The sequence below is a fragment of the Oncorhynchus mykiss genome, chromosome 25, assembly GCF_057628025.1.
Source record: "Oncorhynchus mykiss isolate SJ-2025 chromosome 25, ASM5762802v1, whole genome shotgun sequence".
Lineage (NCBI taxonomy): Eukaryota > Metazoa > Chordata > Actinopteri > Salmoniformes > Salmonidae > Oncorhynchus > Oncorhynchus mykiss.
The window spans coordinates 38,504,805-38,521,513 of NC_143046.1; the positions used below are offsets into that span (position 1 = coordinate 38,504,805).

Consider the following 16,709-nt stretch of genomic DNA (forward strand, 5'->3'; position numbering starts at 1 on the left):
TGTTCATCATATACAGTATGCATAGTCACTTTAACCATATCTACACACTACCTCAATCAGCCTGACTAACCGGTGTCTGTATGTAGCCTCGCTACTTTTATAGCCTCGCTACTGTATATAGTATATAGTTTTTCACTGTCTTTTTACTTTTGTTCTTATTTATTTACTTACCTATTGTTCACCTAATACCTTTTTTGCACTATTGGTTAGAGCCTGTATGTAAGCATGTCACTGTATTCGGCGCATGTGACAAATAAACTTTTGATTTGATTTGATTCAAATGGAAAAATCTATAAAGCCTGGACAGAGAGATAAAACAGAGAGATGACGAAACAAAAGAGAGTCAACAAAGTGTTGTGTTTTGGTATTCTGTGTGTTTGATTTTGTACTTGCTCTTGCTAACTCTGGAGGAAATGCAAAGACCTGTCATTTCTGTGAGGGTAGAGGGGGAGACCAGTTGGTTTAACATCTGAGGAGTGGGGTAGTAAGGATCTGTCAAACATTTTAACCTATACTTACTTACCTCTGAGCTGACAAAACATTTCCTGGTCCATGGCCTTTTCTCATTTGGGCAAAAGACTGTCCTCCTTCCTCTCTCCTCCGCCACCCAGAAACCGATAAGTGGTCGAGGAGTGTGTCAATTTCTCGATAGCCGCCTTTAGGCGAGGAAGCACAAGTGTATCCTACCACAGAAGAGTTCTGATATCTGCCACCCATTGAATCAGCTGTTGTATTGTTGGAGGTGAAAAGCATGCACACATATAGTGGAGAGAACAAGAATTTGATAACCTGCAAAATCGGCAGTGTTTCCTACTTACAAAGGATGTAGAGGTCTGTAATTTTCATCATAGGTACACTTGAACTGTGAGAAACGGAATCTAAAACAAAAATCCAGAAAATCACATTGTAGCATTTCATTGCATGACATAAGTATTTGATCACCTACCATTTGAATTCCGGCTCTCACAGACGTGTTCGTTTTTCTTTAAGAAGCCCCCCTGTTCTCCGCTCATTACCTGTTTGAACTCGTTACCTGTATAAAAGACACCTCTCCAAACATTCAATCAAACAGACTCCAACCTCTCCACAATGGCCAGAACCAGAGAGCTGTGTAAGGACATCAGGGATATAATTGTAGACCTGCACAAGGCTGGGTGAGAAGGCAACAACTTTGGTTCAATTATTAGAAAATGGAAGAAGTTCAAGATGACGGTCAATCACCCTCGGTCTGGGGCTCCATGCAAGATCTCACCTTGTGGGGCATCAATGATCATGAGGAAGGTGAGGGATCAGCCCAGAACTACACGGCAGGACCTGGACAATGACCTGAAGAGAGCTGGGACTACAGTCTACAGTCAAAGAAAACCATTAGTAACACACTATGCCGTCATAGATTAAAATCCTGCAGCACACGCAAGGTCCCCCTGCTCAAGCCAGCGCATGTCCAGGCCCATCTGAAGTTTGCCAAGGAACATCTGGATGATCCAGAGGAGGAATGGGAGAAGGTCATGTGGTCTGATGAGACAAAAATATAGCTTTTTGGTCTAAACTCCACTCACCGTGTTTGGAGGAAGAAGAAGGATGAGTACAACCCCAAGAACACCATCCCAACCGTGAAGCATGGAGGTGGAAACATTATTCTTTGGGGATGCTTTTCTGCAAAGGGGACAGGATGACTGCACCGTATTGAGGGGAGACCTGAACCCAATAGAAAATCTTTGGAGGGAGCTGAAAGTCCGTATTGCCCAGCGACAGCCCCGAAACCTGAAGGATCTGGAGAAGGTCTGTATGGAGGAGTGGGCCAAAATCCCTGCTGCAGTGTGTGCAAACCTGGTCAAGAACTACAGGAAACGTATGACCTCTGTAATTGCAAACAAAGGTTTCCGTACCAAATATTAAGTTCTGCTTTTCTGATGTATCAAATACTTATGTCATGCAATAAAATGCAAATTAATTACTTAAAAATCATACAATGTAATTTTCTGGATTTTTTTTTTTAGATTCCATCTCTCACAGTTGAAGTGTATCTATGATAAAAATTACAGACCTCTACATGCTTTGTAAATAGGAAAACATGCAAAATCGGCAGTGTATCAAATACTTGTTCTCCCCACTGTATTTAAACGATATGCTACTTATTCTTTTAAAATCACTTTTTTGGATGCACTCCTGTAAACGTAATATGCCTGATGACGTGTGAGTGGAGAAGGAGCTTTTTATTTTAATACAAGTACATTTTCGTCCAAGTTCACTCTCCTCGCTGCCTCTTCTCGATTACCTTTGACCTTTTCAAAAGGACGCGAGGAAGGATGGAGGAGAGAGGAAGCAGGAGTTGAGAAAATCAACGTCAGAGGGACATGTCAGAGGGACATTACATTTCCCAGTACGGCAGCCGCTTGCTAGACACCGCAGCTCTAGGCAGGCCTAAAATGATCAATTGCCAATTTGGCTTCTCCATCCATTCACAGACCTAATTAGACTATGAACATGTAGTCTGGAGATGGATACTCAGAACAGTATTTCTGCTAGACAGTACATATAGGCTGTATTAAAGTGGCTCAGAAGAGTGCTGATCTAGGATCTGCTTTGCCTTTTATATCTTAATCAATAGGGTTATATGGACCAGTGGGATCAGCACTCCAACGCTGACATTCTTTATGAATATGGACCATGGTGGAAAGCGGTTGTGATGCTGTGAGTGCAGTCTGAAACTGTTCCAGGATCTGTGTCTTGGGGAGCCCATGGGAACAAAAAACTCGCAACAGATGGGGCTTATTTAGTACGCGTCTTTTCAAACTGCAATGTATAGTATTCAAGGTCTGTTGAGCTAAGAACTCTGAATGCTAGCAGTACCATGGAACACGGGTGAGGATGTTTCATGTGCTTGGATAGGGAGTGGGGTCTGCACACTTGGGTTCATGCAAGTTTACGATTTCTTTAAACTTGATTTTTTTTCCATTGGTAAATTTTGTCCTAAAAAGTTGAGGCCAAGTAGTGGTTGTGGAACATGTCTTGTTACAAAAGAAGACTGTGAGAAAAGGGGCATTTGAATACCACACACAACTGACCGTGCTGTTTCGTGTGTTTTGCCAGCAAAGGGAGAAAAAAGAGAAAGTCTGTCAGGGGCCGAGGGAGGGAGTCTGTTTAATATTATAAACCAGTGGAACTCGGCTGGTTTATGCAGTAGCATCTGGCGTCACAGCGGACGTCTGCCAGGCCATACATTAGATCAGAATAATTGGCTGGGACAGCTATCGGAGACGGACAAATGAGAACCTCCCCCTGGTTGACCTCATGGCCCAAAAGGGTTGTATGGAACAACGCTGCACAGTATTTTGATATGTGGTGATACAAGCCCTCCAGGGTGTGGTGACCCATAGAAACTTAGAGTAACCAGAGAGACTGTTGAAAGGCATTTAGGGTTTGTGTAATGATTGGAATGGTTTCGGTCATCGATGGATTTGAAGTACACAATATACAAAAATCAAACCATTCCTTATGTGTTTTTGGAAAGACATTAACGCAATATGCCATGCAGACAACCTGGCCTCCAAACCTTTGGCAATGTACGATGGGTAGAGCAGGTTGGTTACTGACGTTGCCGAGATGGCCTATCCCAGACTATGTTACATTCTCCAATCTTGACAGAGGAGTCATGGATTTATTCATCGCGCATGAGGGACAGCGTGCATTTACACACTAAATAGAATTACATAGCTCTACAGCATGCATGCACACACGCACACACACAAACAATTATCTTCAGCATGTCCTAACATCAGGGAGATCCTCTCACTCTGCCTGTAAGCACAACCCATTCCAGATTGTCCTCTCTGCGCAGATAATTGGTGAATAATTCTAAACATAATTTTTCAGTGAACCTGATGTCTATCAAATAGGTTAAATTAGCTGCAGTGGTGTATCTCAGTTTAAACTATATTGATTTTTTAGATTTTTTTTTTTATTGCCATGGGGCAGAGCAAAAAAATTGCCATTTTATAGCTGATCTCATGCTATTTTATACATTTTGCCATCAGAAAATGTGGCTGTTTAGAGCCAATTTTCCTGTAATTCTAAAAATTTTGTCATGAGCCTGAGAGAACATTTTGCAGTTTGAAGCTAATTTCCTGTAATAAAAAATATTATTAATCGTGGCTTCTGATTTTCATATGCTATCGGTGGGCCTGACCTGCGGGGCAACCCCAGCTCCTAAATTAAAAAAAATATATAATTACATTTTAATTACATTTTGTTGCCATGAGGCAGAGAAGCATGTGCAGTTTTGTAGCTAATCTAATGCTATTCCACACATTTTGCCATGAGGCTGAGAGAAAAAGCTTGTGGGGCTGTGGGGGTGTGTGCTACGCCAGTGAAGAACTGTACTACTAGTTATATTTCAACAGTAAGGCCTGGATTCAATCAGATCGAGTGTTAACCAGCATTGGCTGACATCCGCATAGCAGATGTTTTGGCAGTGTTGGAGGTATGAGCTGACAGAATCGGTGAGCGGCTACTCGTGTCACAAACCACTCCCCTCATTATTCCTACTGCGGTAGAAATTCAAAACGGTGCTAGAAAGCGTAGGCTCTATCCATGTCAGAAATGTTGACAAAGTAGTCAATTCTTTATTAGAAAATAATCCCTCCTGCCTGTGATGTTCTGATTTGGTTGAGGGCTGCTCAGCTAAATGTGTCTGTGTCATCAATCAGTTGGTTACTGTTCTTATCGTTTCTCATTCCCCTCCTTTACACAGCAATTATTTTTTTACGGTCTTGCCTTTTCTATTTATTTAATGAATGCAGGGAGAAGTTATATCTAATTGTTTTGTTATAGAGTGGCAATAAAATATGCACATTGGAAATCCAATCAGCCATTACCTTAGCCATTCCTTGATTAAACAACAACTGTGAATGTAATTGTTTGATTATTTTCTGACCTCATTAATTGAGAGACATGAGTAGAGTTCCTATATTACTGGTGCATAGAACAGCTATTTACACTGATATCTGACAGTGGTGTGTTTTTCACATTGACAGTACCCACTGTTGATGAAATGCACAGTCAGAAAAGTAATTTCACTGTTTTACATCCTATTATACTTTGTCCATGAAGTGTATAAGGTGTCACAACAGGCATACTTAAAAAGGTGCTATCTAGAACCTAAATGGGTTCTTTGGCTGTCCTAATAGGAGACACTTTGTGGGGGAAAAAAACACTTTTGGTTCCAAGTAGAACCGTTTTGTGTTCCATGTAGAACCATTTCCACTTAGGGTTCTACATGGAACTCAAAAGGGTTTTTACTTGAAACCAAAAAGGGTTCTCCTTTGGGGACAGCTGAAGAATCCTTTTTTTCTAAGAGCGTAGGCATGTATGTAGAAGGATCTATGACCATGATCCTATTCTGTTAGATGACTGACATGCCACCAAATGTAATTTCCTCAGTCAATATTGCCTGATAATACAAATTTATACCATTACAATAACAATGAGAAACAGACACAATGCTTTATCTTGACACCAACTGAAAGTCCTTATATTGCAGAGGACTATGTCAAAATACAAGTACCCATCTCCAGTAACACATTGACTGATTTATTTCTACTGACCGATACATACAACAAAATAGATCATAAAAGGTTGTGTTAAATAACTTTGGTACGCAGAGAAGAGAACACACCCATATTTGACATGGCGTGGACATAGAAATGAAAATATTTGAAGATGGACACTCAACAACTGTGCAAATGACAGAGAAACGACCATTTCAGCATACAAAAAAGCATTCTGGACAATAACTTCCCTTTCATTGAACAAATAAATATTGAGTATCCATTCTGTTCCACGCACTAGTTGGGGTTATATGAAGTTCTAAAGCAAGCAAATTTTTACACCTTTGCTACGACGGTATGTACGTTGAAATGCAACAAAACTGTACCCACTTGGTTTAAGTGTGCAACTTTATCTCCTCAATGAATACAAGTATCTTTGGTAGAAAAATACAACAGTACAGGAAAAACCATGAAAATGAAATACTTACACATAATATAGTTTGTATCAGTAAGACAGTCAACATTACCATGATGTAACTCCAAAGATCTAATAGATGGGAAAACAGAGGGGAGTGGGGAATCGCTGATAAAAAGGACCATTATTTTCCCGTTTTATAGGAATAATAAAGTACCAGAGGGATTGGCCTGAAGGAAGCTCATTTCTGTACAGAAAAGTACTTGAAGAAGAAGGAGCCCATTTTCCGAGATACTCTCTGGCCACGTGTGTTGAATTTCAACAAGACCCCTTAAAGGATTTGGCACAAAAAAAAGGCACACAAAAAATGACGCTAAACGCTGCCAAAGATGTCCCTTAGCACCAGTTCCGATCTCTGAGAAGCAAAGGGAGAGAGAGCCTTCAGAGAGTGAAGAATGAATAAGATAGGTCCATCATTCCTGTCTCTCCAATGCACTCAGTCAGCTACAGGTCCTCCACAGCGGTAAGATCCGTAGTTCCAGTCAGTTTGTATTCTCATCCAATTAGCAAGATGAGAAAGGACAAGCAAAGCAATCCCATTTTCTCCTCACTCTCAATGGAGATGGTTAGGGTTTGCCTGGGAGATGCTGGAAGACGCATGCAGTTTCGAGTGTCTCCTGGGATGCCGGTGGCACCGGTACACAGGTTTGAGATCAGTCCCAGTCGTCTTTGCAAACACAGTCGCACTCCTCGTGGTGTTCCAAGGGCACATCGGTCATGGACTTCTGCAGGCCTCGGCCCCCGCTTCGGTGCTTCAGCAGGAGAACCTACAGAGAGCGGCAAGCCAGAGCTCAGATTGAGAGTTTGGAACAGGCACTGCACCAAAACAACTTCAAACACATTGACACGTATATATATATATATATATATATATATATATATATATATATACACAGTGCCTTGCGAAAGTATTCGGCCCCCTTGAACTTTGCGACCTTTTGCCACATTTCAGGCTTCAAACAAAGATATAAAACTGTATTTTTTTGTGAAGAATCAACAACAAGTGGGACACAATCATGAAGTGGAACGACATTTATTGGATATTTCAAACTTTTTTAACAAATCAAAAACTGAAAAATTGGGTGTGCAAAAGTATTCAGCCCCTTTACTTTCAGTGCAGCAAACTCTCTCCAGAAGTTCAGTGAGGATCTCTGAATGATCCAATGTTGACCTAAATGACTAATGATGATAAATACAATCCACCTGTGTGTAATCAAGTCTCTGTATAAATGCACCTGCACTGTGATAGTCTCAGAGGTCCATTAAAAGCGCAGAGAGCATCATGAAGAACAAGGAACACACCAGGCAGGTCCGAGATACTGTTGTGAAGAAGTTTAAAGCCGGATTTGGATACAAAAAGATTTCCCAAGCTTTTAACATCCCAATGAGCACTGTGCAAGCGATAATATTGAAATGGAAGGAGTATCAGACCACTGCAAATCTACCAAGACCTGGCCGTCCCTCTAAACTTTCAGCTCATACAAGGAGAAGACTGATCAGAGATGCAGCCAAGAGGCCCATGATCACTCTGGATGAACTGCAGAGATCTACAGCTGAGGTGGGAGACTCTGTCCATAGGACAACAATCAGTCGTATATTGCACAAATCTGGCCTTTATGGAAGAGTGGCAAGAAGAAAGCCATTTCTTAAAGATATCCATAAAAAGTGTTGTTTAAAGTTTGCCACAAGCCACCTGGGAGACATACCAAACATGTGGAAGAAGGTGCTCTGGTCAGATGAAACCAAAATTGAACTTTTTGGCAACAATGCAAAATGTTATGTTTGGCGTAAAAGCAACACAGCTCATCACCCTGAACACATCATACCCACTGTCAAACATGGTGGTGGCAGCATCATGGTTTGGTTTTGCTTTTCTTCAGCAGGGACAGGGAAGATGATTAAAATTGATGGGAAGATGGATGGAGCCAAATACAGGACCATTCTGGAAGAAAACCTGATGGAGTCTGCAAAAGACCTGAGACGGAGATTTGTCTTCCAACAAAACAATGATCCAAAACATAAAGCAAAATCTACAATGGAATGGTTCAATAATAAACATATCCAGGTGTTAGAATGGCCAAGTCAAAGTCCAGACCTGAATCCAATCGAGAATCTGTGGAAAGAACTGAAAACTGCTGTTCACAAATGCTCTCCATCCAACCTCACTGAGCTCGAGCTGTTTTGCAAGGAGGAATGGGAAAAAAATGTCAGTCTCTCGATGTGCAAAACTGATAGAGACATACCCCAAGCGACTTACAGCTGTAATCGCAGCAAAAGGTGGCGCTACAAAGTATTAACTTAAGGGGGCTGAATAATTTTGCACGCCCAATTTTTCAGTTTTTGATTTGTTAAAAAAGTTTGAAATATCCAATAAATGTCGTTCCACTTCATGATTATGTCCCACTTGTTGATTCTTCACAAAAAATACAGTTTTATATCTTCATGTTTGAAGCCTGAAATGTGGCAAAAGGTCGCAAAGTTCAAGGGGGCCGAATACTTTCGCAAGGCACTGTATGTGCGTTCAGTTCTTCCCATTAATTTTCCAGCGATTTAACATTAGCAGGATGGAAAATCTCGGTGTCCTTCTCCAGCGAATGACAGGGATCTGGGACTGGTCAGGTGTCTAGTATATCCCTCTCGTACCGACTCATTGAAGAAAAACTGTCTAGTCTGAGGTGAGTAATCGCAGTTCTGATGTCCAGAAGCTATTTTCGGTAGCAGCAACATTCACCTAGAACTAACGCTGCAGATAGCAATAGTGGCTGATCTGAAAAGTCATAGTCAATCAATCAATAATATAATTATTTTAGCAAAAAAAAAAATCTTATATTCTCAATATGTAGAAGCTAAGAGAATAGAAAGGTTCAGTACTTTTGTAAAGCATCACAGCTGTCGTGTCTTTGGCTATGCCGGATTAAGTGATATGACATGCTATTCTGTAAAATACTTTCTCTGTAATTAATATTACCCGATTGAGCTAATCATGTAAATATAATTAACTAGAAAGTCAGGGCACCATGGAAGAATATTTATAGAGCAGTTATCTTCCGAATAAACTTAACACTTCTAGGGTAGGTGTCAGCATTCAGAGTTTTGGATGAAAAGCATGCACAAATTAAACAATTCTTCACCCAATTTTTCAGTTTTTGATTTGTTAAAAAAGTTTTAAATATCCAATAAATGTCGTTCCACTTCATGATTGTGTCCCACTTGTTGTTGATTCTTCACAAAAAATACAGTTTTATATCTTTATGTTTGAAGCCTGAAATGTGGCAAAAGGTCGCAAAGTTCAAGGGGGCCGAATACTTTCACAAGGCACTGTATATATATATATATATATATATAAAATATATTCACAGCTGTGATGGAAACAGGTAGTCTCTGTATAATTTTTATAAATGCCGACAGATCATTTGTTCTTTTGACATGGTGGAATCTTTTTGTGTCCGTAAAATGTTTTATGCGGGAAATGGTGGTGGAAACACCTTTATGAGCCAAAAAGCCATATAAAGACCATCATATCAACGTAAACTTGGAGTCACGCGATGATATGGTGTGTGGTCCTCCCAATACGACTCAGGAAACCATGCAGCTTATTAGGCTACAGATTCAATACGTTATGATGAACTTTACAGGGTGGTGAAAGTGCACGTGATCTTGATGCTCCTTTCCAATCAATATCGAGAGTATTATTCTGGTGACATGATATGATTGACGTTTGACGGCAATCTGACTAATAAAATAAAAATCTCTCTCTGTTAACCATAATAATCTCAATGTAGATGAGCCTGCCCGCATAGTATCTTTCAAGCTGTTGGCTAGTAATGCAATTTAATCTGTAGAGTTGAAAACGCGATGGAAACACATTGAACTTTATATTTGTATTCGGTACATGAAAGCTTAAGTGAAAAAGTACATTGTGTGCACTACGTCATCACCCACTGATTTTTATCCGCAACAAGTCTGTTTGGTGGAATCACAACAATATTTTCTTTGTGGATTTTTGAATATACACATAAATAACCAGATGTAATTTTGTTATGATACATTAGCTTGCATTTATTATGCTGATCTTTCTGAAAAATAATTAACTTCAAGTTTAAGTAGCACATTATGACCCTTGTCTAGAGCTGCAAAGTTAACTTCTAATAACTTTCCCAAAATTCCCAGGTTTCCCAGAAATCCTGGATTTCCAGTTCATTCCCTTCTGATTCCAGGGATATTAAAATCTCAGAGAATGGGGAAAGTTGCCACACTTTTACCTCGTGGTACTTCTTGACGACCCGGGTAGGCACACACTGGCAGTCGGAGCAGCGATGCGAGCAGCAGGCACAGTTGCCCCCGCAGCGCTTCACCAGGAGGCAGCTGGGCCAGAAGATGGCGTCCGTCCTCTTGAGCTCCTCGCGCAGGGAGATAGAGAAGTTGCGCGGCGTGCAGCTGTACAGTCTCACCTCTTCTCTCAACAGGTTGAGATCCACTCCTGTTCAAGAAATAGATTAAACCTCACCACGTCAACCTAAACGGATTAGATACCTTTTACTATATTACAAAAAGGGACATCAATTTCTAAAACAGGTTCAATTGCCAAGATATAATTTCAAGATAAAACTGTCTGTGAAAGGTTATGCTCAACTGCAGCTGTTTATCTGTTTTTCCCTCCATCTCAACATGACAGACCTTTCTTCCACTGCAATTCCTATCACTAGAACCCCTGTTGTTAGCCGTTTGAGAAGCGGCAGTCGCTGTACCTCTGGATTTCTTGTTGTGGAGGAATGACTTCCCCAGGATGTGCCACGTGGGCTTGTATAGGTCTTCCATGTCAAGCTGCCATCTCTCAGGCTCCAGGTACTTCATGACCTCCTCCACGGTACCGAGGCCAGCCACGGCCTCAGACAACGCATCTGCGCTCTGCAGAGATGGAATTACCTCGGGCTACGACACACACATAAGAAAACCGACACAAAGGAAGATGGGGAAAAGGTTTCATAGACTTCAGGCTCATGGTCTAAACTGAATTAAGCATAATTTAATGGCCACTTTTAGAGAGCCCCATACAAAGATAGCTGCATTGAATAAGAGGTTTAAACTGAGTTACAGTTATTACCAGCAAAACCCCCATACAAAGTAACTTAAGCTCTACATAATGAGTGATTGTGCTACAGTGCATTACAAAACCGAACATCAAAGCTCCATTTGTTTTGGCATCACTGTAGATTCCACTTCTCTCAGCTACATTTTCATCCCGACATAACTACAGCAGCAACAAGGCTCAAGTTAAGACTCATCAGTTCCATTTGTTTTCCCTGACTGATATCTCCACCTAAGACACAGAGCGGTGCAGTAGATTGATGCCTGGGGTATTGGTTTCCACACATGAGACTAATCCACCAGATACCTTTCTGGTCTGTGATACTCTGGCTGAGTCCCAAATTACACCCAATTCTCTATATAGTGCACTACTTTTGACTAAGGTCCATTGCCTGTGTTGAAAAGTAGTGCACCATCTCTGCTCATTCTGTCTGACATGTAAAACTACACGCAAGCTGACGTGGCAATACAGACCCAATCCTGTGTGACTGACAAGTTGAATGCATCACTGTGACACCAGCAAGCAAGCACTGCTAATATGGACACTAAAAAGCAGCACTAAAACGTTTACTTTATTTTGTACATTGATTACTAGTGGAATCCAACTCCCTATATTATCACAGTGTAGGCCTATCAAAAGCTTTGACAAAAATCCTATGTGAAATGTCTAATGCCTAGATGACAAACAATCAAAAAATCTTGACGGGAGTCATAATAGAGGAAAAAGAGGGATTTGATTTGATGGGGGGGGGGTTATTTTTCATCTCAGACAGACTAAAGAGATACAGAACGAATCAGAGAAAAGGAGTCGCCACAGGATTGGCAATGTCACATTGAATAATGGAAGCGATACGGGAACGTCTGTTCTGATTCACTGACAACGTAAAACCATGTAATACACTCTGAAATTACCGTCAGCACTCCTTCAACATTTGGCTCCCTTTGGTGCTGCCACTGCATGATAAGATTAGAGAGGAAGGCTAAAGTTTAGCAACATGGCCGAGGCAGAGGACGGAAAATGTAGTTTATGCAAATGTGTTTATGCCAAGTGGTTTAGTGATCTGTTGATGTCTGTGGTGCCTTGTATGAACAACTTCACATTGAATAAAAAAAATATGGAGATTTACTGTGAATGGCAGTTCTTAGAAAAGTGGGCAAAGTCAAATGTGACAGGAATTTTCATCCAAATGCACTGGTCATGCGGTTTGATTAAAAAGACAATATTTATCATAAATACCAAAAAAGAACATTAAGAGCATGAAAGAATTGTCTCTGGAGATCAACGAAAGGCAAAACATCTTTCCATTGCTTTTCTATGAGAAAAGTAGAGATTTTTGCTTCATAGCAGAAGCACGCAATGTGAATCCTGTTACTGTTGCCTGGTCTTGGCAGTGGATACCAGTGTAGAATGGGAACCATTAACAGCTTGTGAATGCAGACGGTGCTACACTCCTCCAATTAACGGCACTCTGTAGGCACGGCCTCTGAAGCGGCAGCCAAGCTCTCCTTAAAGAGACAGATGAAATGTGAAGCTTTGTGAAGATGATGAGAGCCCTGACTAAAAGGCATAACTTTGGACTAGCATGAATTCTCTGAAATTGTTCAACTGTGGTATCAAGAGTACGGTCGTTTGGTAGTCTTAGTTTTTCCTCCAAAGTGTTCAGTTGTAGCAGAAGCGATCATCCATTATGGGATGGTAGATATGGAAGCGCAGAGGGTTATTTCCCAAATACCAATGTGGTGAAAATTGTCATTGGTGGAACAATGCCCACGTCGACTCAAATGTGAAAGCCTGAAGACCTTTGAGTGATCGTGTTTGTAATTGAATGTTTCCTTATAATTGTAACTAACAGCACCACCACACAACACAATTGTATTTGTAATAAAAAGGAAAGACAGACAAAACCACCAATATAAAATGCGACTGAACTGAGTCAGACTACCTGTATTTAACCAATTATTTGCACGGCTATCAAAATGTGCAAGTCATCAACTCGGCTCACTTTGACATAACGAAGCTATGACATCTCCTTGCATAGCAACCCTGCAAATATTTTTGCCTTATAACTGCAGTTAACACGTTCACATTCTAACTTTTTTTATTTTTTATTGTGGTGCCTGATACTAAGTATTTCATCTTAGCCACAACTCCATCGGCTAAGAATTAGCCCAGCACAGAATAGTGTCTATTGTATTCTGCAGCCATAGCTAAAAGGTGTTTCAAATTGGTTGCAAGCTGTGTCAATCTTTTATAAGGAAAATAGCTTAGCAGGCAGACAAGGGGCTTAGACCGCAACTCCTGCCAGAAATGACAGAGTGGACCGTGTGTGTGTGTGTGTGTAGAGTGAGGAGTGGTAGAGCAGAACTAGACATCTGAGGCATGTGCAGAGGTGAATGGACACAGTGTACAAAACATTAAGAACTCCTTCCTAATATTGACTGGCACGCCTAGAACTGCCTCAATTCATTGGGGCATGGACTTCACAAGGTGTCAAAAAGCATTCCAAAGGGATGCTGGCCCATGTTGGCTCCAATGCTTCCCACAGTCTTGTCAAGTTGGCTGGATGTCCTTTGGGTGGTGGACCATTCTTGATACACACGGGACACTGTTAACCATGAAAAACCCATCAGCATTGTAGTTCTTGACACAAACCGGTGCGCCTGGCACCTACTAACATCCCATGTTCAAAGGCACTTAAATCTTTTGTCTTGCCCATTCACAATCCATGCCTCAATTGTTGCAAGGCTTAAAAATCCTTTGTTAACCTGTCTCCTCCCCTTGATCGACCCTGATTTAACAGGTGACATCAATAAGGGATCATATCTTTCACCTGGTCAGTCTGTCATGGAAATAGCAGGTGTTCTTAATGTTTTGTACACTCAGTGTATGTATATACAGATGAACTATGCCAGGAGGCAATGAATAATGTCTGACAGGAACATCTAAATCCAGGAAAACATATAAAAAGTGTTGAACCACAATCCCATTGTGTAAGCCATTGTCACTTTCTTGCAGGGTTGCATATTGTGGAGGAATGTGATCAGCTCCACTGCTGGGAAATATGACACAAATATTGCATAAATAAGTAGATATACATTGTTACAGAATACTACACAAACAGTGAGTTCCAAAAGTATTGGGACAGTGACGCATTTTTTGTTGTTTTGGCTCAGTAGTCAAGCGATTTGAATTTAAACTGATACAATGACTATGAGGTAAACATTTTCTACAACTTGATTGGAGTCCACTTGTGGTAAATTCAATTGATTTGAAATTATTTGGAAAGGCACACACCTGTCAATGTAAGGTCCCACAGTTGACAGTGCATGTCAGAGCAAAAACCAAGCCAAGAGGTCGAAGGAATTGTCCATAGAGCTCTGAGACAGGATTGTGTTGAGGCACAGATATGGGTAAGGGTACCAAAAAAACGCATTGAAGGTCCCCAAGAACAGAGTGGTCTCCATCATTCTTAAATGGAAGAAGTTTGGAACCACCAAGACTCTTCCTAGAGATGGCTGCTCAGCCAAACTGAGCAAATGGGTGAGAAGGGTTTTGGTCAGTGAGGTGACCAAGAACCCGATGGTCATTCTGATAGAGCTCCAGAGTTCCTCTGTGGAGATGGGAGAATCTTCCAGAAGGACAATCATCTCTACAGCACTCCCCCAATCAGGTGTTTATGTTAGAGTGGCCAGACGGAAGCCACACATCAGGAAAAGGCACGACAGCCCGCTTGGAGTATGCCTAAAGGCACTTAAGAAACTCTCAGACCATGAGAAACAAGATTCTCTGGTCTGATGAAACCAAGATTGAAATCTTTCGCCAGAATGCTAAGAATCACATCTGGAGGAAACCTGGCACCTTCCCTACGGTGAAGCATGGGTGGCAGCATCATGCTGTGGGGATGTTTTTCAGTATCAGGGACTGGTAGACTAGTCAGGATCGAGGGAAAGATGAACAGAGCAAAGTACAGAGAGATCCTTGATGAAAACCTGTTCCAGAGTGCTCAGGTTCACCTTCCAACAGGACAAGAACCCTAAGCACACAGCCAAGACAATGCAGGAATGGCCCAGCCAGAGCCTGGACTTGAACATCTCTGGAGAGACCTGAAAAATAGCTATGCAGTGACACTCCCCATCCAAGCTGACAGAGCTTGGGTGGATCTGAAGAGAAGAATGGGAGAAACTCCCCAAATACAGGTGTGCCAAGCTTGTAGCGTCATATCCAAGAAGACTTGAGGCTGTGCTTCAACAAAGTACGGAGTAAAGGGTCTGAATACTTATTTATTTTTAATACATTTGCAAAAATGTCCAAAAACATGTATTTGCTTTGTCATTATCAAGTAAAGTAGTCAAAAGTTTAGTATTATGTTCCATATTCCAAGCACAAAATGATTACGTCAAGCTTGTGACTCAAACGCTTCTAACAGGTTTGTAGTTTGTTTTGGTTGCATTTCAGATTATTTTGTGCCCAATTGAAATCATGTATTGCTTAATTTTGGAGTCACTTTTAATGCAAACAAGAATTGAATATGTTTCTTAACACTTCTACTTGATTACTGATAGTCCTGAATGAATCGTGAATAATGATGAGTGAGAAAGTTACTGACAAACAAATATCATACCACCATCTAAAAAAGCTAGCCTCCCCTGTTATTGTAATTATGAGAGGTTGGCATGTCTTGGGGGTATGATATTTGGGTGTCTAACTTTCTCACTCCTTATTATTCACGAATCATTCAGGACTATCCGTAATCATGGTACCACCCACATAAATGTAGAAGTCTTTAGAAACATCCTATTCTTACTACATTTAGAATAAGGGTGACTGTAAATGACAAACTAATCTGAAACAACCAAAACAAGCAAATGCAACTGTTGAGCATGTCTCCTCACTGTCATCTACACTGATTGAAGTGGATTAAACAAGTGACATCAATAAGGGATCACAGCTTTCACCTGGAGTCACCTGGTCAGTCTATGTCATGGAATGGTGTTCTTAATGTTATGTACATTCAGTGTAATGTCACACACACACACACACACATACATTCAAAAGTTAGAAGAGGTGACTTCGGGATGCTGGCCTTCTTGGCAGAGTTGCAAAGAAAAAGCCATATCTCATAAAAAGCCAATAAAAATAAAATATTAAGATGGGCAAAAGAACACAGACACTGAACAGAGGAGCTCTGCCTAGAAGGCCAGCCTCCTCACTGTTGACGCTTAGAGCCAGTATGCGCTGTTCTGTGAAGGAAGTAGTACACAGCGTTGTACGAGATTTCTGGCATGGAATAGCCTTCATTTCTCAGAACAAGAACAGATGGATGAGTTTCAGAAGAAAGTTATTTGTTTCTGAGCCTGTATTCGAAACCACAAATGTTGATGCTCCAGATACTCAACTAGTCTAAAGAAGGATAGTTGTATGCTGTGCTAACATAATTGCAAAAGGGTTTTCTAATGATAAATTAGCCTTTTAAAATTATAAACTTGGAAGAGCTCACAACGTGCCATTGGAACACAGGAGTGATGATTGCTGATAATGGGCCTCTGTACGCCTATGTAGATAATATATTTTTTTAAATCTGCCATTTCCAGCTACA

The 16,709-nt window shown here is 40.9% G+C and overlaps 1 protein-coding gene across 1 annotated transcript in view; it reads right to left on the reverse strand.

Annotated features, from left to right (window-relative positions):
* Positions 1-5,571: 5,571 nt before the first annotated feature.
* LOC110505128 (platelet-derived growth factor C) overlaps positions 5,572-16,709 on the reverse strand; it is an 88,587-nt gene continuing 77,449 nt past the window's right edge. The window contains exons 4-6 of the mRNA XM_021584116.3: positions 10,773-10,956; positions 10,287-10,504; positions 5,572-6,791 (exon numbers count right to left, since the gene is read on the reverse strand). Of these exons, the coding sequence (XP_021439791.3) occupies positions 6,678-6,791; positions 10,287-10,504; positions 10,773-10,956 (516 nt within the window). The 3' untranslated portion in view covers positions 5,572-6,677. The remainder of the gene's footprint in view (positions 6,792-10,286; positions 10,505-10,772; positions 10,957-16,709) is intronic.